General features: G+C 41.2%; 1 protein-coding gene across 2 annotated transcripts; it reads right to left on the bottom strand.

The window, feature by feature from the left end:
* Window positions 1-16,710: 16,710 nt before the first annotated feature.
* On the bottom strand, window positions 16,711-22,569 carry EMB2770 (pre-mRNA splicing factor-like protein). Of its 2 annotated transcripts, none has more exons than XR_606270.6 (2): window positions 19,296-22,569; window positions 16,711-17,094 (listed from the first exon to the last, which is right to left on the bottom strand). XR_606270.6 is itself a non-coding variant. In XM_008811179.6 (2 exons), exon 1 carries the CDS (start codon window positions 22,554-22,556, stop codon window positions 19,383-19,385), a length of 3,174 nt encoding a protein of 1,057 aa, XP_008809401.4. In that variant the 5' UTR covers window positions 22,557-22,569; the 3' UTR covers window positions 16,711-17,094; window positions 19,351-19,382. The 2 variants fall into 2 exon arrangements, 1 of the variants encoding a protein (XP_008809401.4); XM_008811179.6 differs by having other exon boundaries at window positions 19,351-22,569.
* Window positions 22,570-25,949: the final 3,380 nt, after the last annotated feature.

Genomic DNA, 25,949 nt, shown 5'->3' with positions numbered 1-25,949 from the left:
ACTCCTCTTCAATGGAGGAGGATAGTTGCAAGTAAGGGAAGAGCTTTTTGCTTTGGCTACTCTTCTGCTCGAGCGGCATGCATGCACGTAGGTATCTTGTTCATCAAGTGTTCTATGGAAGAAAGTGTTATCAATAAACTTTGTTCAAAAAACCAGCACGGAGAACCATACCAATATATTACCAGTTAGGTACGACATGCAGCTAATACCATGGTAGGTTTCCAATGTTTTTCTCCCTCTAGTCTATAATACCATCCGGAACATCAAGGATAGTTCGATCTCGGTTTGGATTGATACATACTAGTTCAACTTATATACCGAACCAAATCTTGATCCTATAATGATATTTGATTTGTATAGGATAGTTGATGGGGACATCGGACCTGATTATGTCCCCGCCTAGTCCACCATCTTAGTACATATTTATTTTATTTTGTTTCTGGGCTTGTTTGCATTTTAGGGTTCATTTGTGTATTTTGGGTTTATTGGGAATTATTCTTGTGTAAGGGGGTTTATTTTAATTGTTCTTATTGGGCCCTATTTATAGGGAACTTTGATGGTAATTAGGATTAATGAAGAATTAAGCATTTTCTTTCCCCCACGTTTTTCTCTCCTTTCTTCCTCCTCCCTTCTCCTTCTTCTCTTCTTCTTCCTCCTTCTCTTCTCCTTCTTTCCACCACCGCAGTCATTCTTCCCAGATCTGGTTCGGCATCAATGTTGCGGGCCTTGCTTTCCTTTGTGGCAAAATTTTTATCCATTCCACCATACTTGAGAGAGTATCCCCAACCAATAAGAATGTTTAGTAAATATGACTATCCCTCGGCATAGTAGTTGTCAAATTTCATTTGCTAACCTATTTGCATTTTACATATTTCTCAACTCTACAAACTTATATATGTTGGCATTCTCAATGGTCTAAAAAAATTATCTATCAGGTTATGATTCCGAATTTGTACTAGTAGCTTTGGTGCATGTACTTTGAAACATCTAGAGTGTTTTGAATTGTACTTGAATATTATAGATTGTGGTTGTTCTCTCTGTTTAATTTTTGGTGTGCTTTCAATTTATTTTTTTAAATAAAAACATATTTTGTTCATACTCGTCTTTCCCCTCTCTTTTTTTCCTCTATGTTATGATGAGTTTGGATCCCATGCCAGGTTTGCACCGCTGAGCCCGGCGCATGTCCGGACGGACGTCGCCCGGCTGGCACTCATCATCATGTTGGTATGCCAAACACGACTGGCATACCATACATGACGAGTTGAAAGATGGACGATGTGTGTTTTATCCAAATACATACATGCACCGAATTTTACATCACAAAACACGCATCAAGAGAGATTTAGGCCCATCTGCCGCTTAGATTAGAAAAATCGAATGAGATCGCTGCATGTCTTTGTGACGATGTTTTGCTAGCCACTGCACTCAATTGGTAATGGACTCGATGTCAAGTACCCACGAGTCGGTGTTAGAGGGTGGATGAATAGCTTCGGGTGGTGCTCTGACGCTGGCTCCAATCTGAAATAGCAAAAATAAAAAAATTTATTCATCAGGGCATGTCCGACAGGAGACCTTTCAATGCCTAAGTCTGATGCAACTCTCAAGAAATAAGAAGAGGCCTGCAAGGGGCAAAGAGATAGCACAAGAGAGTCAAAAGAGAACTTATCTGGAAGGCCCCAAAAATGTATAATATAGGTGAAGACTGGAGCCTATTGTCGAATAGTTTGGCGCTATATGCTGGTCAATAAAGTAACAAACAATATATCTTGCCCATGAATCTTGAGATTTGCTCGGATATCATGTCTATTAGGAAACGGTTAACGATCATAGTCGAGTTGTTACCAACTACAAGAAAAGTTTGAAATACAGAAAGCTCCCTATGGGCTTTTTGGATCAGACACGTGACAAGCTTTGAATAGTCAGCCCACAGCTAGGTGTTAAGCTTTTCTTGGTCAGTTTATCCTGTCAACAGAGGTCGGTTGCGAGATGTATCACTACCACTGCCAAGTAAGTGCTAGTTAGATTTAGGTGTTGTCTAGGCATTATTCATGCTTCAAGGTTGCATCTTTTCAAGTACTTTGCTTTGAAACAAACTAAATTCTTTTTGGAACGGGCTGCATCATGGTTCATGGTATGTCAGATATAAAACATGCGTGCATCGCAGGAGCTGAGTGTACATTAATCTATACTTCGCATGAAGTTAACCACATAGTTGATTGGCTAGTTCATCATGCATTTTTTGGCCTCACTGTGATGTTATGCTCCTCCAATTCAGGATTACTAATGGACGTGAGGACGCTTGTACTAGCGGGCCATCTGAATGGAATTGCCGTACAATCAAGCTTAGTTGTTTAGGTCAAGCTCAGTTTGCTCAGCGGCTGAGCTAAGTCTTTATCAAGCCACACGCCAAGCTAAACAACGTCTACTTGGAAAGATCAAGCGCAACAAAAGATGCACCCAAAAGGTTACATATAACACGAATAAAATATAACAAGACAAATATCATGCAAACTAAGGAAGAAAGTGTTGCTGCTGATCTTTGGATCACTGATGAAGCGTGAGTTAATGAGAACTGGCTCGATTCATTAATTCATCAATTCATCCGATTATATTACCCCCTCTCCCAACATGCAGAAGCCTGGGGGGAGATTATCACGAGAGGAGCCTTTGAGAGACGACGAAATCATATGCTGGTTTCGCTCCAAAATCCTTCCCTACCACGAAAGCTTGTTCATCCATGAAAAAAGAGAATTGTCGTTGCCATTTGAATTCTTTGTATCCGCAATCCAAGATTTTTCTTTTTTTTTGCATTCAGTGAAGGTTATAGATGTATTACAGAAGGTAGAGAACCGAATTGGGCTCTAGAATACAAGATTCGTAGAAGGAAGTAGAGAAACTTTGAGTCATCGATGGAAAAGATGGCGCCTTGGGGATGGAGAGAGAGTCCAGGATGGCGAGGAGATCATCGACGAGGTCTCACCGGCTGGCTTTCTTGGGCTGCTCGGAGAGGCCATAGCCACGGAAGTCGGGGGCAATGGCTCGGAATCCAGCTTCGGCGACGGCGACCATTTGGTGCCCCCCGGAGTACCATATCTCTGGGAATCCATGGAGGAACAGCATATATAGTCCCGAATTCTCCTGCAACCAAAAGCACGGAGAGAGGCTGAGTTATGGAAGGAAGATGAGGAAGTTTTGGCCTCTGACGTCGAGATCAGAGTGCCACATCTTCGGCTGCATGGGTGTGTCACTCTCTTCTTTCAGTTCTTTTTGGTTGGAAGGGAAATATTATTGTGGCTTTGATCAGTAGCGCCCAAAGTAGCAAGTGGAGTGGGGAATGGCACTTCATCGTTCATTGTGAATTTTTATAGAAAAAGGGACATCTGGCTTCTTTCTTAGCCTTCTTAGACTGTTTTCTTTCAAAATGTAACCTTCTGTTTCTTGTGAATCTTTTGTCTTGCCTTCATTCCATAGGATGACAACATGATTTTTTTTTTTTTGGTAAATGAAAAGAGGGGGGGGGGGGACCCAGCGCCACCTTCCTTCCACCAGAAAATGTTCGATGCGGGTTGTAAGTTTCTGCGTGCCCTCCCCAATCTATGGAAAACCCTACTGAGCCACTCATGTGTAAGTACGTCACCCCAGCGCCACCTCAATACTAATGGAGAAAAGCATATCTACACATAGCCATCCAGGCATGGGGCATGTGGTTCCCTGATTTAATCGACGCCCGCGCGTTTCGAACCCAGACAACTCGGGTGGAGTCCAAGCCTCCATACCACCAGGCTACTACCTTGGTGGCATGACAACATGATTCACCATGGAAGCATATAAGAGATCAGAATTTTGGATTCCCTGTAGTTCATGTACAAACTGGAGAGCTAACCGAACAGAAGGTCCCATCACTAACTAATACATGGATGATGGCAGCTAGCTTGTGATCCAACTCGTTGCACTGGAGAGGATCCGAAGGCAGTACTTAATACGGTGCCCTTTTCATGTTAAATGATTAAAATATTTTCAAATATAGTATATTGTACTGGTCCGAATCAAACAATACAGAACATACCATACCATACCATACAGATGGCATTCCGACGTCAAAAAATTTTTGTACCGTAATAATACTGTTTTAATATGATACTGATACAAAATTTAGTATTAAAATGGTGAACCTTACATCGAGCACCACATATTATGTTCTCTTCTTGCTCGACATGCATCATAGTATCAATGTTTAATCAGAAATACTTGTAAGGTTGTCCATTATTTTAGTATGGCTCAAATAGTTCTTAAGGTCTCTAAGTATTGCATATCACAATATAAATGCAACGATTTGATTTCTTACATATGCATGGTTGAAGATGCTGAACCCAGTCGTCATAACCATATGGGTACCTGTCGAAGTTGCAAGCTTAGCTTGTTGGTAAAGTCTGGGTGGTTCATGCTGCATGCGTGCAGGTTTTGCCATAATGTCCAGATAGATTTATGCTTTCCAATAGCTATGAGCCAGTTTGGTATTTTTTTTTTTTCTAGGAATTACTGATTGCGTGGAGAATAGCATTTGCATGGAACTCCTACCATTCCTTGCTTTTACTTTCATTTCTTTTTCTTGAAATCAATATTTTTTTGCTGCAAAAATTTTTAAGGTTTTAGAGACAATTTTTAAAATCAAAATGCTTGATGATACATAGCTATTTGCTCTATTCCTTTTATCTTGAATTTTTTAAATTAAAATAAAAAAAAAGTGATACCAAATAGGGTCTTTATTAACAAGTTCTTGAAATCAATAATTTTTTGCTTATCTTGGAAATTATTATTAGATATATACTGAAAATTTGTCCTATTTATGTAACAGTTCTTTTGCTAGATTTTTGACCCTGTTGTTAAGAAGTGTCCATTTTAAATATAAATTGACTCTATCATCCTTCTGCATTAATACCCCTAAAAAAATTTAACATTCAGTTGATAATTATAAAGGATTATTTTATATAATTTTTTTTAGAGATAGTAATGCAAAAGGAAATAAACTTATTTTATATTTTAAAAAAATTACTTACCAATGCCATCAATCTAACAGGAAGGTCATGGTTGCAAAACAGCAGGACAAATTGAGAAGTATATATACTAATGAAATATTTGAGGTAAATATACAATATCCCATATTTGCAGGAATATATATATATATGTAAGAACCTTTTTCCTGAGCAAGACAGCAGGTGTTCCACCTTACATTTCATTAAATTAATGAAATAAGAGAATCAGACAAAGGTCTGAAAGAAAGAGAGAATCAACAACAAGAGCTCCCTCAAGCCCCAAAACAGGCTACCCAATTACAGATACACAATCAGGATGGGCAGTAGACCAGCCCCTCATCAAAAGAGAGAAGAAAATCAAACAAGATGAAGCTGCTACAAAGCAGATGATCCAACCAATGTTTCATATGCCTGAACTGTTCTAGGTTTCATTAATTAGTTTCTTTTCTTTTTATTTATTATTGGCTTGACCCGATCTAATCGACATATTGAATCATTTTTAATTTCTATACCGATTGATCCTGAATTGGAACCTTGTTTATCTAACAGGAAGCATTGCTTAGCAATTCCACAAGACCACCTAAATTCTACAGCCACCCATTTTTGGCATAACGTTCTCCTGTCAATTTACAATTCATAAAGCCTTCTTCCCGCAAAGGACCCTTCTAACAGAAATACTTCCTCACAAAATGGAGACAGGTGTTATGGAAGCCTTTTTTCACATAGAGATTAACTCACCAACATTTGGTGTCAAATCAAATTCTGACAGGATGAAATATCTCCCTGAAGCAACCAAGGAACAAAAATAACACCACAGAACTTGGTTGAGACAGGCAAAGACAAGAGAATGCACCTGACTGGAATGAAGATGACAGCATAATGCCAAAAAGAACATCAAAGCTGTCAGAGTTGAAACTTACATCTTCTCACAATTGAGGGCTGCAAAAGAATTTGATGATTCCACAAATAGAAAGTAGAAATTTATAGGGAACTATGTTAATCACTCAGATGGCCAGCATGGGTTTTGGTTATGTACTATGATTTTATTGCCACAAGTCATAACTGAGATAATTCAAATAGTTTCAGAGAAGAGGTGAAGTAATGTACTAATTATTCTACAACTTTGAATCAGTGCAAACAAGCAGTACTACAATCATTGATGGAGAAAAAAAGATAACTGGTTTTCTGAGGCTGTTATGAGGCAGGATAGGCAAAACCATAACGATTTATATAAAATAATCCTTTTCGCCCTTGCCGATTTCTCAAACCGAAGGGCAAAACCATGCCAATTCGCCCCAGCATGGCTCGGAACGTCCCGCCTTCCTTGCTGGCATCCAACTGGTAGGTATTGGACTTTAAAGCAAGCAATCCAAGATTTGATTGTGCCAAATAAAGTCAACCTTGCATTGCCAATCCCTCAATCAATATCTTGCAAAATCCCTTACCTCCACATGGGAAAGATTGATCGAATTCTATCAATATGATGCACACTAACCCTCATGCAGATCCCTCTAATAATTGCAATCATCAAGCTAGCATACATCCCTCGTCCCACTTTTTTACTAGCTCCCCACCAGCTTGCTCATGCTACTTATTCCGGATTTCAATCCTTGTCAATGCCACCTGCACCAAGGCCTCCGCATCGCAAAGATTTCATTAGATTTCTCCCTAACTGCAACCCCTAATTCCTCTCGACCTGTGCTTACTCTGGCCCCGACTACCACTGCCCCTCAGATGTAATCCTTACTCTTACTCCTTAAGCTTCTATTTGGTTATCATACTAAATCATTGCTCCAGCTTATGTAATTTCTATACCTGCCTTTCCTGCTCTATCTCCTGTACTTGTAGCGCCTATTCCAACTTCTACTTCTGTGTACCCGCATCAAATTCGCTTCCACATGTAAAAATCCCTTTACCCAACTCACATCAAGTACCCCTGGATAATGATCATGTTAATCAAAACCAAGTATCGAGGGCATGCAATAAGTAATATGATGCAATCTGGGTAGGTCTTCAAGCCAGTGTTTTAAGGTGCAGACCAACCTGTAAAGGAGTTTGAAAGGAAAATGCGAAGCACCCAGCACAAGAGGTCATTGATGTACAATCCAATCAATCAGCTAAAGAAGATGACGGCAGAAGCAAGAGTCTGAGAGATCATCACCAAGTCCCTGAAACACCAATTGGTTTTTTGAGAGCTTTCCGGACAGCTATATGATTCCCGAAGAAGTGGAGTTAGAAACCTTTGAAAGGATGACCGGACTTCTTAACAAGCAAGAAGAGATCGTATTTACTAATGAAGAGTTGCCCACTAAAGGGACTGGCCACACAAAGACGTTGCACATGATGGTTCAGCAAGAAAATTTATAGATTGCCCTTGATGTTAGTCAATAATGGCTTGACCTTGAATATCAGTCCATTGAGGATGGCTATAGAATCGAGGATCCGACTCCATGTTCAGTAAGACCATTCAAGGAGTCAGATCTTATGACAATTCAAGAAGAAATGTGGTCAGTAAGATCAACCTCGATGTCTGTCTTGACAAGAGGCCTTGTCTTTAACATACCATTCCATGTTCCTAATATCTATTCCTCTTATAACCTACTCCGAGGTTGGCCCAGGATCTACTCTGCTCAAGCTGTACGCTCATCCTCGTGCTAATGAGTAAAATTTAAGAGCATTGGAAGGTTCAGGCATGCCAGCTAAACAAGGGATGACTACATCTGTGCAACCAGCTATCAAGTTCTAATTATGGATATCCAAAACCCCCCTACAGACATCCAATACCATGGTTTGCAATTTGATGAGCCGGAAGAAAGAGATAACCCGGGAATGTCCTCAATTTCTCAACCTAAACCAAAGTCGGCAACCATTGAGCCAACCAAGCTTGAGGAACCTCTTAGTGTGCAACCACCCAAAAACATATTTGAACGCCAAGTCTTGCAAGCACCACAACCTGAACCCTTACATCCACCAATCCACCCCAAAATTGCTAACCATGATCAAATGATTACTACCTAGAGTCAGAAATGGCACTACTGCTCAGAGCAAGGTCCAATATAAAAAATCAGGAGATGAAGCAACCAATCATCCCAAGAATAACTGAGAATTAGGGGTTAGGTTATCAGCTTTCCTTTTTAGAACTACAGACAGCAGCTTTGAAAAAAACAGAGGAGACAGGATGTATACAATGAAATCCCACCTGAGAGAAGAGAGAGCCACTCAACAACTTTTATGGGTTTGGCTTGATACAGCCACTAAACAACTTGAAACCAATAAGAATAATTTCAAATGTATTTCCCAACCAAAAAGTTTATGTATGAGTGTTTAAAATTATCCCCCTTCTATTCAGTATTGTAGTCCCCATCCAATGGCTATTTTCCCTCTTTCTGTTTCCAACCTTGCCCTTCCCTTCTCACAATCTCTCCAGTACTCATCCTCTCTATCCCCACCCCACCCCTCTTCATCCTACTCTTCATTACAGGTCTTCCATAAAAAAGAAAAAAAAGTGTGTGAGACCAGGAAAGGCTAACCTCACTATGAAAATCACAGCTGTTTAATGGCTCAAGTACTCCTTACCCAAAAATGAAAAATTACACCAGCCTATGAGCTTAAGTAACTAACCCCACCACCCTAAAAGCCAAAAAGAAAAAGAATATAATGTTGAGGACTGTTGATTAAACCGAAAAAAATAGTGAAATACTTCTTAGACTTGTAATTTGATGTACTTCTATACTGAAAATCAGCATTCATTTTCAGCCATCATAACAACCAAACTAGGTATCACTCTTAACTACAAAACAGTATATCTCAAAGCCAGTTTCATTACAAAAAGCTCACATGCATCAAAACTCCAATTCTGCCTCTCGATAAATGATCGAATAAGATCCTAAACTTAAGTATATGCTCTAAAGTACAAAATCAAATCATATAGGATCCTATCATGCATCAGGTCCTTCACTGTCTTGCCCTTGAGTTCAATAATAAAACTAGACTATAAATTCTAAACTCGAGAAAAAAACTTTGATAACTAAAATTAGTCTACAAGGAATGAGCAATTTTCCAAAAGGTGTAATTTTTCATACAAATATCAGATTTTAATGATCTCAAAATCAGCTGAAAGGTCTCTTTAGGATCTATAATTGATATTTCAGAGTCCTTATCCCTTAGAATAAGAGTCATTTTACAACTCTTCGCCAAATTCAGATACTCCCAACTAAGGTCTGCAATCTCGATATCGGATATCTTATTAGTTCGGTATGGTACACCTCTGTGCCAAAATAGCTCTCCAACCATTTTTCTCAATTTTTATCTCGGTACGGACCGGTACGCACCTCGGTATGCTTCAGTACGTCTTAGTACAGGTCGGTACACCTCGATACAGGACAGTACGGAACTTGTACTGACTTGAAAGTGTGTTTCGTACCAGTTTTCTGCCGGTACAATATGGTACACACCAAATCAAACGGTACGGGGCGGTACGGCAGACTATGCTCCCAACATTCAACAAAGTTATAGATATAACTTTGTAAATAGATTCCATTTAATTATAATTTGCTTTCTGTCTATGATAAGTCATTTAATTAAATTTATACCCTAGATTAGAACTTCTACAAGTTAGCACTGGTGTGAATCTATTGGAAAAGATTGGAATGAACTTATAAGTAGATTGTTCAGATATAACATTCAAAAATATTGATTTCAACATGGTAACATCAACATTTTCTCCAATTCTTGACACTCACATGTACAATGTTATGAGATAAGATTTACAAAATACCGAATCTAACATGGCGACTTACACCATTCTTTTCTTAACACCTTTTTCTTCTATTTTCTTAACATCCTCTTCTTTCTAAAATTTCTACCTGTCCCCTATACTTAGTTGCAACACCAAAGCAATATCAAAGAGAAGGATCCCACTAGACAATGTATTCATAATTGACAATTTTAGCTACGATCATGAACTCAAAACCTGCAGCACAAGCACAAGACTGATGGTAATATTCAGTAGTCAACTTCACTACAAAGATTCAATTCCTCCGTCTCAATTAGGGCTGCAAACAGGTCGGGATGGACCAGGGCATGGATCTGATTTCATATTTGGGTCAGGATTTTGGACCTGGACCCAACCTCTTAGCTAATCAGATTGGGTTAGGTCAGATCCATGTAAAGGATTTTATACCCAACAGGTCAATCGGGTCAGATTGAGGTGAAATGTTCAGGTTCAATCATGACCAAGTCAAGTCCAGTTTGCAGTCTGAGACAAGTATCTAGTCATTCTTTTATAGCTAGAATATAATAATTAAATATAAGTCCATTAAAAAATTCAAGTAAAACTAAAAAGAGCCATCTGAAACATTTTTCATTCAAAAACTTTTAATTTCATCCAAATAATTGATCATTTTTAAATTTACAAAGTATAATTGTAATATATATATATATATATATATATATATTGATATACCTGAGAGCGTTATAAGAATCCACCAAAACAAACAATGAAACATGAATGTTTAATATAATCAAGTGAAAATAGATAAAAAGAGATGTAATTGTTCAAATGAAAAAGAGGAATCATTTTATATAGAGTTCACTTAATGAATTGGGAAAGATATTTAGAATGAAGGAGAAGGAGGTTTATATGTGTTGCAACAAGTAATAATCAGAGTGATGTGGTACATAAGGATTTATCCAGCGCACGACTCATGCTTATCTCTGTACGTCCTAGGTTCCTCCGGGGCATCTCAACCCAGTCGCCTTAGTCGAGCGCGGGGGAGCAAGTCGAGCTGAGCAGAAGCATTCAACTCTCCCAGCTCGGCTCTGCAACCTTGACCGCTGACTCACCTTGAGCAGAGCTCCCCACAGGAGTAGCCCAACTTCCATCTTCCCAAGGGTGTGCATGGTCCCACCACTCGCCAGGTTGTTGCAACATGTCTCTAGGGTTACGCCACGTCAACAGTCCATTGCGGCACGACCTCAAGTTTGTTAGAATGCGATATTGAAAAATTTAGACCCCAGCTAAAAATGACAAAATGGTTCTCCAAAAAAAGTAACAAACAAAATAAAAAATTCACTTGTCTAAGGGAGACTATCTCCCAGTTCTCTGTTTTTCTTTCTCCTTCATTTTTCATTTATAAAACCTTTATTGACTTACGCATCAGAGGGCCAGACCGAAGTCAATCCAGCAAGCTAAGGCGGTCCGCATCGACGTCCTAGGATCGATAGCAACAAATGAGCATTGTTTGTGGGAAACGAAGGTGGATAAGCCATGAGGCGTTGAAGAAACAATGGTTTAAGAGCCATCCAATAGGAGTCTAACAACTCTCGAACCAACGCCCCAAAGTCTCTGTCATTACAATCGGATGTGGAGGCTGCCGACGCATGCCAGCTTGGCCTGCTGACCCAGCAAGTGCAAACTCACTGTAATGGTGAAGGAGCTGCAACGGCGGGTCCTTCGCCTTTCAAAGGGACCACCAGATAGCCAGGATAAGCCTATCCAAGGCAGCAACCATTTCCACCATGAAGCTCATGACAGGATTCAGAAGCAGGGTCATTGTCACCCTCCTTCGACCAAATTCAATTCTAGCAAACCCTCAAGCAAATTTGGATTGCAGAATCGAGGAGATAAGTGACTAAATCAGAGCCCTACAAAACGGATAGATTCAGTTCTAGAAACCCTTCAAGCAAATCTGGACCGCAAAATCGAGATAAGCGACCAAATCAAAGCTCTAGAGAACAGAAGGTCGAAGTCGGAGACGACTTTGAGGTGATGAGTGAGCCTCCCTTCACCAAAGAGATCATAGTTCTCCCCTGCCTAAGAAGTTCAAGGTACCTCGGTTTGAACTCTATGATGGTACCACTGATCCGATAGATCAAATCGAGAGCTTCAAAAATCTCATGCTGTTACAAGTAGCTTTAAAGACCGTGATGTGCCATGCCTTCCCAACCACACTAAAAAGGCCGCATGACTCTAGTACTCGAGCCTTCGACCAAGGCTCAATCTACTTCTTCGATCAGCTTGGGCGCCATTTTGCTGGCCACTTCGTCGATAGAAAAATGAAGAAAAATTTTGACCAACTTATTCACCATCAAGCAGAGGAAAGGTGAGTTCCTTCGAAGCTACATCAGTTGGTTCAACTCGAGCAAACAAATATATAATGTCGAAGAGGCTATCGTTGCTTGGAAAGAAGTGCTGAAAAAGATAAGCAACGAGCACAAAGACCACAAAAAGGAGTCGAGGAAAAAGCACAAATGAGAAAAGGGACAACCTCGGAGTCCGCTGCAGTCTGCAGAGGCCAGAGAGGTATACCCCTCTCAATGCGCCAAGGATTCAAGATCGAGGCTACCTACGTTGGCCTCAAAAGCTGCAAATTTCTGCGAAGAAAAGGGTCCTAGGCAAGTACTGCCAATTCCATAAAGGTCGCAAAAAGATACAGAGGAGTGCCTCCAACTGAAAGATGAAATTGAAGCACTCGTTCAACAAGGATACCTCAGTCACTATGTAAATGACCACAATCCTAGTCGGGATAGGCAAACCTCCAAGAGACAGGAGGTTAACCATCCTCTCATTGGGGTAACAACCACCATCTTTTGAAGGTTCGGAGCGAGGATCTTAGACCCCCCCGAGCCGTAATTATTTCCAGAAGACCCTATGGTTCTTCAAGGATCCCTTCATGCATTATGTTTGATATCAAGGAAAAGCAATTATGGTTTCAAAGGGGACTCATCTTCTGATGAAGAAATGGAAATGTCTCAAAGAGCTGATGACTAAGCTTGAGGTGCATGAGGAATGCATCCACGCCTAACAACCGAGCCTGAGAAGTTTGAGCTTCGACGATGGGGCAAAAATGTTAAAGGTCGCACTGATCTAAGAGAACTACCGACCTTGAATGATTTTATATCTGAAAATCCTAGTGCAGCCTAGAAGGCATACTCGGATTGATCACTCGAAGTGTACGCCGACTCAAAGCTCGTTGGCCACTTAGGCTTGAGCAAGCCTGTTGACCCTTATACTTGCCCTCGTTGTATTCACAAGACCTGTTGGCCCCTGAGGCTCAAGCAACCCATTGACCCCTATACTCGTCCTCATGTATTCTTAAGACCCATTGGCCTCCGAGGCTCGAGCAAGACCATTGGCTGCTATACTCATCCTCATGTATTTTCACGGCCCGTTGCCCCCAGGCTCGAGCAGGCCTGTTGGCCCTTATACTTGCCTTCGTGTGTTCTCAAGGCTCGTTGGCCCCCGAGGCTCAAGCAGAGGCCTGTTGGCCCTCGTAGCTCGAAAAAGCCCGCTGGCCCTTATACTCGTCCTCGTGTATTATCAAGGCCCATTAACCCCAAAGGTTCGAGCAAACCTCCTAGCCCTTATACTCGACCTCGGGAAGCAGCTCTTTTTTCTCTTTGAAACAATGTTCTTCTTCGACAAAGCAACCTGCAATTATCTCTTGCAAGGTATGCTGTCTCAGTACCAGGCATCGTATCGGTGCTACCCTATTACTGTGTTAATACACCCAGTACAGAGGTCGGTTAGACGTACTGGATGTTGGTATACCTCTGTATTGGGTACCATAGCAAACTAGTACGATACCGTATGTCCCATACCGCCCGAGTCAATCCAATATAGCATACCTAGATCTCTTGAGTATATTATTAACTCTTCATTGGCTCCAATCACTATGTGAAATTTTTATTCTATCTTCTCAAAAGTTATGATGGATGATTCCCCTAGTTCATATTATTATAATCTCTCCACCATGGTCTCCTATTCATCTCGGCTCCTCAGGGACAATATGGTATGACGACTTCATCTCGCAACACTCATCCGATCTTGAACACTCACGGATTCATCTATGCATGATTTATCTCGGCCTTCTGATCTCTTTAATGCAATCTCGGGAACTTGCATCTCCGGCCTGACTTGATCTATCTCAACATTTTAAAGACAGCCACAAGCTAACACTTCAGGCAATAGGCAACGACAAAAAAAAGGTACACACAAAAAAGAACTATTTTGTTTCACTTAATATAACATATGATTACAGCAGGTCAAAGACCAAATCAAACAACAAAAAGAGGAAAGTGCTCAAGTCGGTCAGGACCTGGTTGACAACTCCGGCAAGGTCACCAGCTCGAGAGACCACCCTTCATCTCATCCCGCACCTCCACGGTGGCACGAAGAAGCAAAAAAGGAGGTCTACAGAAACCTATTGCTTGGAGCTCGACGGCTTCCTATCCTCCCCATCGCTGCTCCATAACTCCTCATCTTCGTCGTTGTCCCACACTTATGGTTCCTCGTCGCTGTCCATGGTTGCATCGAGACTGCTGAAATCTGCCCAGGGAAAGAGCCTCGACACGACTCCAACACTCGTCGAAACCTTCTACAAAGGCCTCTACCATATTCAGAGCGAGCCGCACACGGTAGCCCCCCAATGCCTTAGATTGTTCAATCGCGCAGCGAGCCTTCTTCTCAACCAAGGCAATCTGCCATTAAGATATGGGCATGATATGCAATAGATAGCCCATAGAACCTCTAGAAAAATATACCAGAGTTTTGGCCCCCGAGGGGGGGGTGGCAGGTGGCCCAGAAATTCCAGCAAGCAAGAAGGTCCCCTCAAGGTGTTGGTAACCTTAGAATACGGTTTCTAAGGGCTTCATAGCATGATTAATAGAAGAGAGAATGACTTGGCTGCTGTAATGAAATTCTAGCACAAGCAGATGATGAAAACCTTGCAAGAATGGTAAAATATGTCTGGATGCGGGCGGGGGAGTCTGGGTGCTGCCCCGAAATACCAGCAAGCAATAAGGTCCCCTCAAGGTGTTGGTAACCTTAGAATACAATTTCTAAGGGCTTCATAGCATGATTAATAGAAGAGAGAATGACTTGGCTGCTGTAATGAAATTCCAGCACTAGCAGATGATGGAAACCTTGCAAGAATGGTAAAATATGTCTCCAGTAGTATATATCCAGCAAATATCTTTAGGGATCGACAAATCTGAGATCTAATTGATTGATTAAGTAGAATAGAAAATACGGCACATGATTCCAGCAAATGAAAGATAATTAAACAAGTAGAGATGGGTAACAATAACAAGAAAAAAAGTGGATGAAAGGGAATCGTAGAGAGAAGAGGAAGGGAGAAAGGGGATTGACAAAATGGCAGATTCACTAGATTGTCTGATGCTCCCAGTTCAAAAGATGCAAAGTCAGGAACAGGAGCAAATGAAGTGCATAGCTTGATAACAATCTTGAAACCATAAATTAGGAAGACTGTTTGCAGATCACCAACTGTTTGAGACTTTAGAATCCAGGAGTGCATGGCACCCTAGAACTTACTTTCAGCATAGCACCCACTTCTTGTCATCATCAACTACAATATTGCATATTAATTATGAGAGTTCACTCCCAATCTAAGTAATAGACTAAATGATTAGTTAACTTTTAGCCAGACAAAATGCCCCTCGCTACTCCTGAAGTCACTTCTATTCAGTGTATTTTTCAAGGAACGCCGTACCGGCCGGTACCGGAAACAGATGAAAGCCGGTATTTTCCGGTTTTTTTGTGCGAACCGGCCGGTACGGAGCCCGTACTGGTCGGTACCGGCCGGTACCGCTTGGTACCGGCCTCGTACCAGTACGGGTTTTTTTTTCCGAACCACAGCGCCTCGCGCTGTGGTTTTTGAAACCACGCGCCGCGCGTGGTTTTAAGGAAGAAGTAGCCCACGAGCCACTTCTTTCAAACAAAACAAAAAAAAGTTGTGGCCTGGGAAAAAAAAGCTCGGCCACAGCTTTTTTTTTTGATGGGAAAGGAAGTGGCCTCCGGCCACTCCTTCCCATCAAAAAACAAAGAAGTGGCCGAGAGGCCACTTCTGTTCTATCAAATCAAAAAAAGAAGTGGCCTCTCGGCACTCGTCCTGATTTTAGATATCCTAGAGTACTTTAAATGTATGTAAATGATTGTATTTTAATTTGAAGATATTTTATGTGCATCATTTTATCATTTGGAACGGGAGGAAAACATAACATGCATCATCTATATTTCAAATTTCAACCCTAAATTTAAATATAAAAATATCAAAAATCATGAAAAAAGCAATAAAAAAACATCAATCTTCACTTAATTTAAGATCCAACAGAGACAATATTTATATTAAAAAAAAAGTCTGGCTTGCGGTACCGTCCGGACCGGTACCGTACCGGTCCGGCCGGCCACCGGTACGGCGGACCTTACTATTTTCCCTAATTCTGCATACAATCGCATGTGCCTACCAGCAGTTCTAATAATAAGTATTCTAGCTATTATGATGATGATGATATCAGAAGATCCTTTATCACTGTAATCATGTGATAGCAGTGCATCACCTATAGAAATAATCATGTATATCAACTGAACCTCTGGAGTATCTTTTGGTAGCTCCTACACATCTAAGTGCTTTTTATCATCAAAGATCAAATCTTGTGCGTTCAAGTGATTTCTGAGATCAACAGAATATTACATAAAGTAATGTGAAGATCCATATATCAAGATCCTTTAATTTTGGTGCCTACCTCAACACATTAAACTGTAACTATAATATAATTTAGAATTCAACATTTGATAATGAAGGAACAAACATTGTGAACTAGGAGGATCATTTTTTAACAAAGCATTTAGATGAAAGTTCATATAAGACTTTGGACGTCCAAGAAGCAGATGATTAATAATCAAACATGATGTCACTTGTTAAACTGCAATTCCTTACAATCTTAACACATCATTAATATTTCAGAGAGTTCCATTATGTCATGTTCTTATAGAAATTGCATATAGAACAATTAAAACAGACACTGACATTCCAATACAATAACTGGAAAGTGAACCTAATTACCTAGATACTTGAGGAATACCATCCAACCTGAAGACCCATATGGAATGACTTTGGCAAGTTAGCTTGACTTTGGCAAGATGTTCTCAGCTTTAAATGTACACAAGGAACCTGGTTCCCCTGATACCTAAGAGGACTGAATAACCATGGTAGGAAAGCTGAGGCTCGAAATGTTTTGAATTCTTCTCTTCAGGATAGAGCTGAGAGCAACATCATGTAAGTGTAAGAGCTAATGCAAAATTAGATAATATTGTTCACAAATATTACATCACATTTGATCAAAAGGCAGAGAAAAAAATTGAGACAGCAGTATAACAGTATACTCCATCGAGGTGCTGCATGAAGTATTTTTCCTACAAATAATCATACTGAAAATAAACAAAAAGGCAAATTCATAAATAATAAATAAAGTAAATCTCATGCATTGCAAAATTTCTTAAATAAGAACATATCTGAATGATCCACTATGCATCCTCTCTTTTATGGAAAGAGAAATGATGATCTAGCATTATTCAAGAGTGAAATATATTTATTGCAAACTAATTGTTACAAGAAAAGAATTGGAAAAGTATGATAGCCCTGAAACAAGTCCTGATTCAATATTTGAAAGAACATACTTGAGGATAGGTGTTTTTCACCACATGTAATGGTGTTCTAACAATCAGGAGAACATACCAAAGGGTAGCAGAAATAGTGCTTTGAGAATCAAGCTCATAACAGATGATTAAACAAACAAGCTTGTAATGTAGTTGGTATGCAGAGTTCCAAAGATGCCAAAGAAATAAGTCCTGCTTAATAAAAGCACAATATCACAAAGCAAAAAAAAAAGGCAAGAAATGCTTTTATGTTCCTTACAATTTTTGAGCATACTAATGGCGAGAGAGATGTGAAATAGCAAAGGTATCTGGAGGAAAAATGAAGGAAAGAGTGGTTGGACACAAATTAGGTACACCTTACAGTAATATTTACCTGGAGAGGGAGAGAGGACAAGAAGAAGCAAAGTATATGTTGTCATTGTGTTATGAAGGAAAGAACTACTAGAAAGAAAAAGAACCACCAGTTAATAGAAAGATGAGGAAGGAGTAGGAGAAAGAGGGAAATAGAAAAAGGAAACTGAAAATAGTCTCCCACCAGAAGAAAAGTCTAAGTCGAGAAAGACTCCTTTTTTCCTCAAAATAATTCAAAACAAAGCTTGGAAACTGACTGACAAACCCTCCTGTCAACATTCTTCCGTTGAAGTCTTTAGAGGACTCTAAAATAAAATAATAAATAAAGCCCTTCTTAGGACACTACAGTAGCATAAACAGTGGATGCTATAAATGCAACTATATGTCTACTTCAAAAGAATGAGACTATCCCTCTTAGACAGGGATAACAATGGTGTGAAGCTGCTCACGAACAGTTCATGTTCAGTTTGGTTCTAGGCTTGAACAAGCTCGAATTAAATGTAAAAATCTGCAGATGATCTTAAATTTGTCTTGCAATTAATTTCATATGGAGCCTGAGCAGACCCAGATTGAGAGCTGGCCTCAATGAAGCTTTAATAGATAACCATAACCATCAAGTCTTTTCCCAGCTATTTATAAGCAAAAATAGGAAAGTCAATGATTAATTCCTTTGAAACAGGGCCAAAGGGAAATTACATCAAAGATGGTAATGAAGCTGGAAAAATATACCCAAAAGAAGGAAGAAGCATGCATCACAAAACAAACTATTTGTGTTTAACCATTGTAATCAGCGATTATAAGATCAACCAAGTCAATGTTATTTTTGCATGTACTAATTGCTAATTAAGGTAGCAAAACAACTCCTGGTTAACAATATATGACCAAAAAAAAGTCTCAAGCTCAAGCTTATCGTAATTTGACGAATTTCGAAAATTGATGAGTCCAGCATGAAAAGTAAATTAGCAAACTATATAAAGCATGAACTAGTACATGTCAATCATATCCAGCAATCAATGATTGGCAACAAGTACGTTAGAACGCACTCTAATATTTTGCCTCTCACACATGACTCTTGAGGACAGAATTTGCACCTTATAAAAATTTAAAATATCTAGTCCTAAACACAGAAAATGAAAGTACTTATGCTAATGTTTTTGGACGAAAAGCAAATGGTTGTTTATTAAGCTAAAAGATCCTCTACAGAACAATATCAGAATTTTTACTGACTTGAATGATTCTATGTCTGCTAATAATATAATCTAGACGAAAAAGAAAAAAGTCACCAGAGTGTTTAAATCCTTTTCCATAGCCTCCTTTAAACCTCAAAGCAAAAGAGCAACCCACTACGTATTATGTTTGATATGAAAATGATGATCCAGTAATCAAATGATCCAGTAGCATAAACAGAATGTAAGTTCCAATACAAAATATCAGAAGAGTTTTGTTAAACCTACTTGACCATAAAGAAGAAGCAAATAGAAAGCTTCTACATCAAAACACCCACCACACCTTACGAAATTTTGGCTGCTGTATTACAAAATTTAGGACTTGATGCCATCTGTGGTGGTAGAGCTCTCTTCTTTACCCAGAACAACCACTGCTTTCTTGAGAACGGCTTCAATTGGCAGGTGGGAATTCTCCACAGCCTTGGAGATTGCTTGCCATCTCTCACCATGCTTTGGTTCTGCAGAAATGCATCTTTTCAGGACATCCTTTTGCTGTTCCTCAGTACCATGTTGAAGTTCAAATTTGTAGTACAAAGCCCAGAAGTCTCCAATGTCAGGAGCAAGAGTAACTGCCCTGTTGAACCAGTTCCTTGCCTTATCCACCTTCCTATCATGCCAAAAGAGTTTCGCCACAGCTGCAATAACATGTGGATCATGATCACACCGTTTAAGAGCATCTGCACTTTTTGATTTGCGTTGAGGCCGTGGAACCATCTCAATGGAAGCAGCCCACAAGATCCCACTTGTTGGACATTCCTGCAATGCTTTCGCCATCAAGGAATCTGCTTCCTTCTTGTTCCCATGTCTGGATTCAGCACGGATAGCTGCAAGCCAAAGTTCTGGGCTCTGAGGATTCTTCTTTCTAGCCATAGTAAGAACAGCACGAGCTTTGCTCAGACCATTCATCCTTTCCTCTAGGTTAGCAAGCGAGAGCCAAAGAGAGATGCAATTGGGGCAGTGTTTCAGACCATTTTCATAATCTTCCTTCGCCCGTTCTCCTCGACCAAATCGTTCCTCCATCTGACCAAGCATCAGCCACAACTTGAAAAATGAAGGGAATAACTTCAATCCTTCCTCCAGCAGCCTCCTTTCCTCTGAGATGTTCCCTAATTCCCTCTCAACAATAGCAGACTTCATCCACACCCTCTCAGTTCCTCCTCTCTCCCGGGCTTTAGCTAGAAGCATTCTTGCTCTCTCTGGCTCATGGTTCTCAAACTCAAGCTTGAATGCAGCAAGCCAAATCTCCTCCGAATTGGGAATTGCAGCATATGCTTCCTGAAGAATTGCTCGAGCTGCAGGAACATCTCCTGCCAACCACTTCTCTTTTGCACCCATCAGCCATAGTACCTCAGCCTGTGGCCTATAAGTGACTGCCCTCCTTAGGAGGGCATCAAGAGATTCCCTAGTCCCATGGCTCTTCTCAAGCTGGGCTGCCTTGAGCCAAATACTCTTCTTGGTTAGGAACACTGTAAGTGCATGTGCATAGATGGCCCGAGCCGTCTCAATTGAACCACGCTTCTTGCACTCCTCAGCATCCGCAACCCATGTCCTCTTCCTATCTTCTTCCTCCACCCCAATGCCAATTGTATTGTGAATGATAGCCTGACATGTTGCAACTGATCCAGCTCGTTCAGCAGCCTCTGCTTCCTTCATCCAAGCTTCTCTGTCAATCTCCAGACCTTCTCTCTGCAAAGACCTTATGCCTCTCTCGATTACCTTGCCAACTGATGCAATATTACCATTAGCTTCCTCAAGCTTTGCAGCAGTGATCCAAATTGCAGGCTCCTTAGAAAGCCTCTCCCTTGCCTTGTTGAGCACCTTCTTCGCCTGCTCATAGGTTTCCAGCCTCGCGAGTGCAAGCCACAGCTCAACATGAAGCGGACAGCACTCCACAGCCCTATGGAGCAAAACTCTTGCATCCTCCTCGTTTGCCAATTCCACAACAGCCTTCCACAACCTCACAGAATCAGGGATGTACTCCAACCCTTTCCTCAACACTCTGCTGCGGTTCACATCATTATGCTCCAATTTCGCAGCCTGTAACCATAGCTTCACTGAGTTCGGAATAGCCTTCACACCTTTCGCAATCACTGCCTTGGCTTCATCCGGGCTCGCCAGCCTACAAGCTTCCAACCAGACATCCTCGTTCTTTGGGCATTCTTCACACCCTTTCTGAATCAACTGCCTTGCTACCTGGATCTTCCCCGCAACCTCCTCCAGCCTGGCCGCCGCAATCCATCCTGGCGGATGCTTGGGGTTTGTCTGGATCACCGACTTAAGCAACAGTCTTGCCTTCTTGATATCAGAAATCTCAGCATCACTTGTGATCTTCATACTCTTGAGATCAGTTAGGTACCCCTTTGGATCCACAACAGTAAGCCCGGAAACAGAGTCAGACAACCGATCCAGCTTCAAAGAAAGCACTGTGCCCCTCCCTTCTCCAACGGCCGTGAGATCGGTTACCGGAGTCTGCGACCATGGAGTCTCCATTCCTCCAGCTGCTCGGCTCTTGGGGTCCAAGGCGGTGACGTGCTCCTGCTCCTGCCTTGCCTTCTCAAGGAGGGTATCTGGCACCGGCACGAAGCTCTCGAACCGCTTCTTCTTGTTCCTGAGCGAGTAATCCCCAATCTCAGGGATGCTTTCCCACTGCTCTGGGGTCAGATCAACTAGCTTCCTCTTGAGGTCAGCGAACTGCTCCGTGATCTTAGGGTTTGAAGCGCGGTATTTCTCGATCTCCTGCTTCAGCCTCGCCTCCCTCCGATCCTTCCTTCTCGAATCCATCCTCTTCTCGATGCTCTCCCACACCGCATCCGCCTCCTTGTCGTCCTCATCATACTCGGCGGAGGCAAAGAGCCCAACATCGTTCCCCTCGAACTCATCAAACTTCTGGTTCTCATCGTATCCCTTCTCGTCGGCCTCCTCCTCGTCCTCCTCATCCTCGCCGCCGGCTCCCTTGCCACGGCCACGGCCGACGCCAGGAGCAACGCCGCTGCCGACGGCGGCGGCGGAGCGGTCGGGGAGGTCGGGGGCGGCGCGGGCGGGACCGATATCGGACCGGGTGGTGAATCCGGTGGCGCCACGGCCGAGCCCGGCGACGTAGTTCGGAGGCGGCCTGGAGTTGAGGAATTCGTAGCGGGCGGGCCTCGCCGGGCCGGCGGCGGTCTGGGTGCCACCGAGGAGGGGGATGTGGAGGATCAAGGTGGAGTCTGGGCGGACGGCGAGGTCCGCGAGGGTGGTGGAGGAGTCGCCATCGCCGCCGACGGCGGCGGGGATGAGGCTGCGGGAGGAGAGAAAGAGGCGCTGGAGATGGACCGGGACGCCGGATCCGGCCTCGACAGCGAGCTTGAGGGCATGGAGGGAGGTGGAATTAATGTTTAGATCTAGCGCTAGGGTTTTGCGGTCTAGGGTTCGTACAAAGACCATCGTCGCAGGATTCGAACACCTTCGTGATAGGGGAGGAGATGACCCAATGGACGGGAATGTAAGCATATGTATAGATATATATATATATATATATATAGGTGATGCCTCCTGGAATTATCTGAGAAAAACCTAAAGTCGGTGGCGGTGGGTTCAGGCTCGACGCCCTGACCGGACGAAACTTGAAAGCTGGGCTCGGGTCGGTTCTGGCAAATGTCCATACCTAAACCAAAAAATATATTTGTTACGCAGAAGGTAACCCAAACTCAATTAAATTTTTATATCTATTTATATTTGTTATACCCAAGCATAACCCCAAACTCAATTGAATCTCCATATCTATATTGCCATAACAGTACTAGATTATAAAAAAATCATGCATCGAGTCAGATTTCATGAAGAAATTGAGTAATTAACAAGTTATTTAATGACGTGGAGATGGAATCCTGCTTTACTAGAAAAAATTATCTAATAAATTCAACTATTATTTTTGTTATTTAAGCATCATGCAATCAAAAATATGAAGATCAAGCTTGAACCCTTTTCCCGCTACCAAACTCGGCTATAAGAAGGCCAACGTCGCTCTTTTGATCACCTCTTCTCTCTTCGTAATCTCTTTCGGCTATACCTTTGATCTAGAAGGAGCATGAGCTCATAGCCGTATTAGCCCTTTTTCTTTTGAACCATCGAGGGACAAATGTACTAAAAAACTTATTCGCTGATGGAGAATAATAAGAGGCCTAGTAGCTAGATTGAGCAATCATATGGGCATGCCACTAGCATCGTGTTAGCCACAAAGAATAATGGTAGTAACATAAGCCTAGGTATCTTGACTTTCAAAGATTTCGCTACCATCACACCATTTGTTCAAAAGAGAAAATAAGAAGGTATAACCGAGATTACGAGGTACTTTACTACTACCGTTATGGATACATTAGAATCCTAGTAGAAAACTAAAGTATAAAATTCAAAAGAAAAAAGCAAGGATAACTTAAAAGATAAAGATAAACTGATTTAATTGATTGGCCAAAAAGTCTTTTGTCCCAACTACATTTCATTGTTTATACTAGAATACAAACAATATAGTAATCGACTACTTCCAATAGTAACAGCTCCCATTTGCCCTTCGCCTCTTTTGATAGTTTTAATAACCAATGCCAACCATCCTCCAATATTTATGATGTCATCATGGCTAGATCTTGTATCATATGTCAGACCGATAGCCATACTCAATCAATCTCAAACATGTCACAGTTGGTCTTCACTTGATCTACCCATAATAGTTTCCCCTGTCCATCTCTTTCATTACTTGTTATATCCATATTAACCATCAAATACAATGCTCATTCGCTCGGTCTAGTACACATTATGTGTCAAGTAATGACATAACATATTATGCTTCTCTTACTTCTTTGCTCGCCTCCTCAGCTTTTCTGTTTACGGGCACAGCCACCACCCTTTTGCCTTGCACTGCCATAGCCATACGCACAACCATTTCTTCCTTCTTTGAGGTGGAGAAGAAAAAAGAGGCTTCACCTCCGGGGCATGAATAAGGAGAAAATTTGACCTTTTGAAATATAAATTCGAGGGAAAGTTATGTGTTAATTTTGTTGATTCATCTTATGATATTATAATCCCAACATTCTTCATATCACTTACATAGACTTGCAGTGAGACCTTGGAACTGGGCCTGGTCCACTTGACCAGCCCAGCCCCAAACTTTCGGCCTCACATGCGACACATGTGAGGGGGCATGATGAAGGGGAGAAATTCATCCCGAAGAAGTCGGGAATGCCTGAATTTTTTAGGGCTTCTTCCTCCTCCCTTGAAGCCATCCAAAGCAGAGCCGCCACGCCTAAGTCCCCTTCTAGTCGGGGGTCCTTCTTCCTTGGGCTACCGGCCGAGGGAGAGAGTCGTTGAAGCCCGCTCCTCTTTGGTTCGGGAGGTTCTTTTCCTCCGTTTGCTGTCGGAAAGAAGCTGCCGGATCTTCGCAGGAGCTGAGATTCTGCGAGGAATTTATGAGATTAATTGGATTTGTTGTGGATCGCGTTCGAAGTAAGTAATAAACTGCCTTTTCTAAACTCTTCATTTATATAATATTATTTTTGCATCGAATAAATTGTTAATGAATTTATATGTGATTTATGAATTTTACGAGATGATGATTTAAATAAAAAATAGATATGTGAATTAGAATAATATTTTTCAGACTATTGTTATATTTACTATTCTTGCATCGTATATGCATATTTAGATCAGACTATGATATATCTATTATGTTACCAAAAGAATTTTGATGTGCATCAGATTTGAAACTCTCAGCCTGACTATGTTCTGGATCCTACTAATTGGGGGTTATGCATTGGCAATTCTGGCCTCACTACTGGGTATAAGTGCGGTATTCTGGCTCATTCCGCAGGGTATAAGTGCGGTATTCTAGCCCACTCCACAGGGTATAAGTGCGGTTCTATTTCTGACCTAGCCACAGGGTATAAGTGTGGTCGTAGTTAAAGGTTGTTGAGTTGAATGTAATTTTTCGAATCGGATTTATGATTACGTATATGGAAAATTGTTAGATACGGATTTCAATGGATTTGTGTTTGAAAGGAATTGATTATGTCATTATGCTGATTCGTCGTAATTTATATTTATATTTTATGTTATTATATGAATTGTCTAGTTAACGTATTTATTACTTACTGGGTTGTTTAGCTCATTATACAATTTCTTGTTGTTTTACAGATTCCAAGAACTAACCTATCAGGATTTCAAAATGGGAGTGCGATTAGAAGGATAGTAGCTCAAGCTATTTTTGAATTAGAATTTATTAGGTTAAACTGTCACCTTGGACAATTATTATGATTGTTAGACATTGCAATGTTTTGTTATTTAAAAAACTAAGTTTTGCATGTTGCTAAATTTATTGTTCCGCTGCGTATTTAGAACTATGATACTTTATGACTTGAGTTAGTCATTGGAATAAAATTGCATTTATTTAGTTGAATTATTTTAGATTTATATAATTGAGATGTTTGGTTAAGATGCCTTTAATGCTCGTAGGAAAAGTTTCCTATGAGTGTGCGGTGGTTGGCGCGAACTCTCGGCTCGCGATCTCGAGTCGGGGGTATGATAACTTAAGTGGTATCAGAGCATGAATGGATAAATTCTAAAATAAGAAAACCTGACAGGACATGAATGTAGGTGGGTAGACACTAGGGACATTGGGACGTTAGTTTATGATGATTGTAACAAGCCATCCTACATACTTGTAATTAACTGGTAAGCTTATTATTGGCATGCTGCTATCTAATAGATATAGGTCAGGATGCCTCCATGTCGGATGAGAAAGACTACTCTTAGAGCTATTGATGAGGCACCAAACCTGCAAAATGGCAGCACACCCCAACAAGTTGGTAACACCCCTCAGCAGGAGAGAGTCGTCAATCCTGCTAGTGACACTCA

The sequence above is a fragment of the Phoenix dactylifera genome, chromosome 3 (assembly GCF_051530095.1).
Source record: "Phoenix dactylifera cultivar Ajwa chromosome 3, Ajwa_hap1_PhDact_Kaust_v1.1, whole genome shotgun sequence".
In the NCBI taxonomy this organism is placed as follows: Eukaryota; Viridiplantae; Streptophyta; class Magnoliopsida; order Arecales; family Arecaceae; genus Phoenix; species Phoenix dactylifera.
Note: the sequence above shows the minus strand (reverse complement) of the source record. Positions and strands in the feature narration are given on the sequence as shown.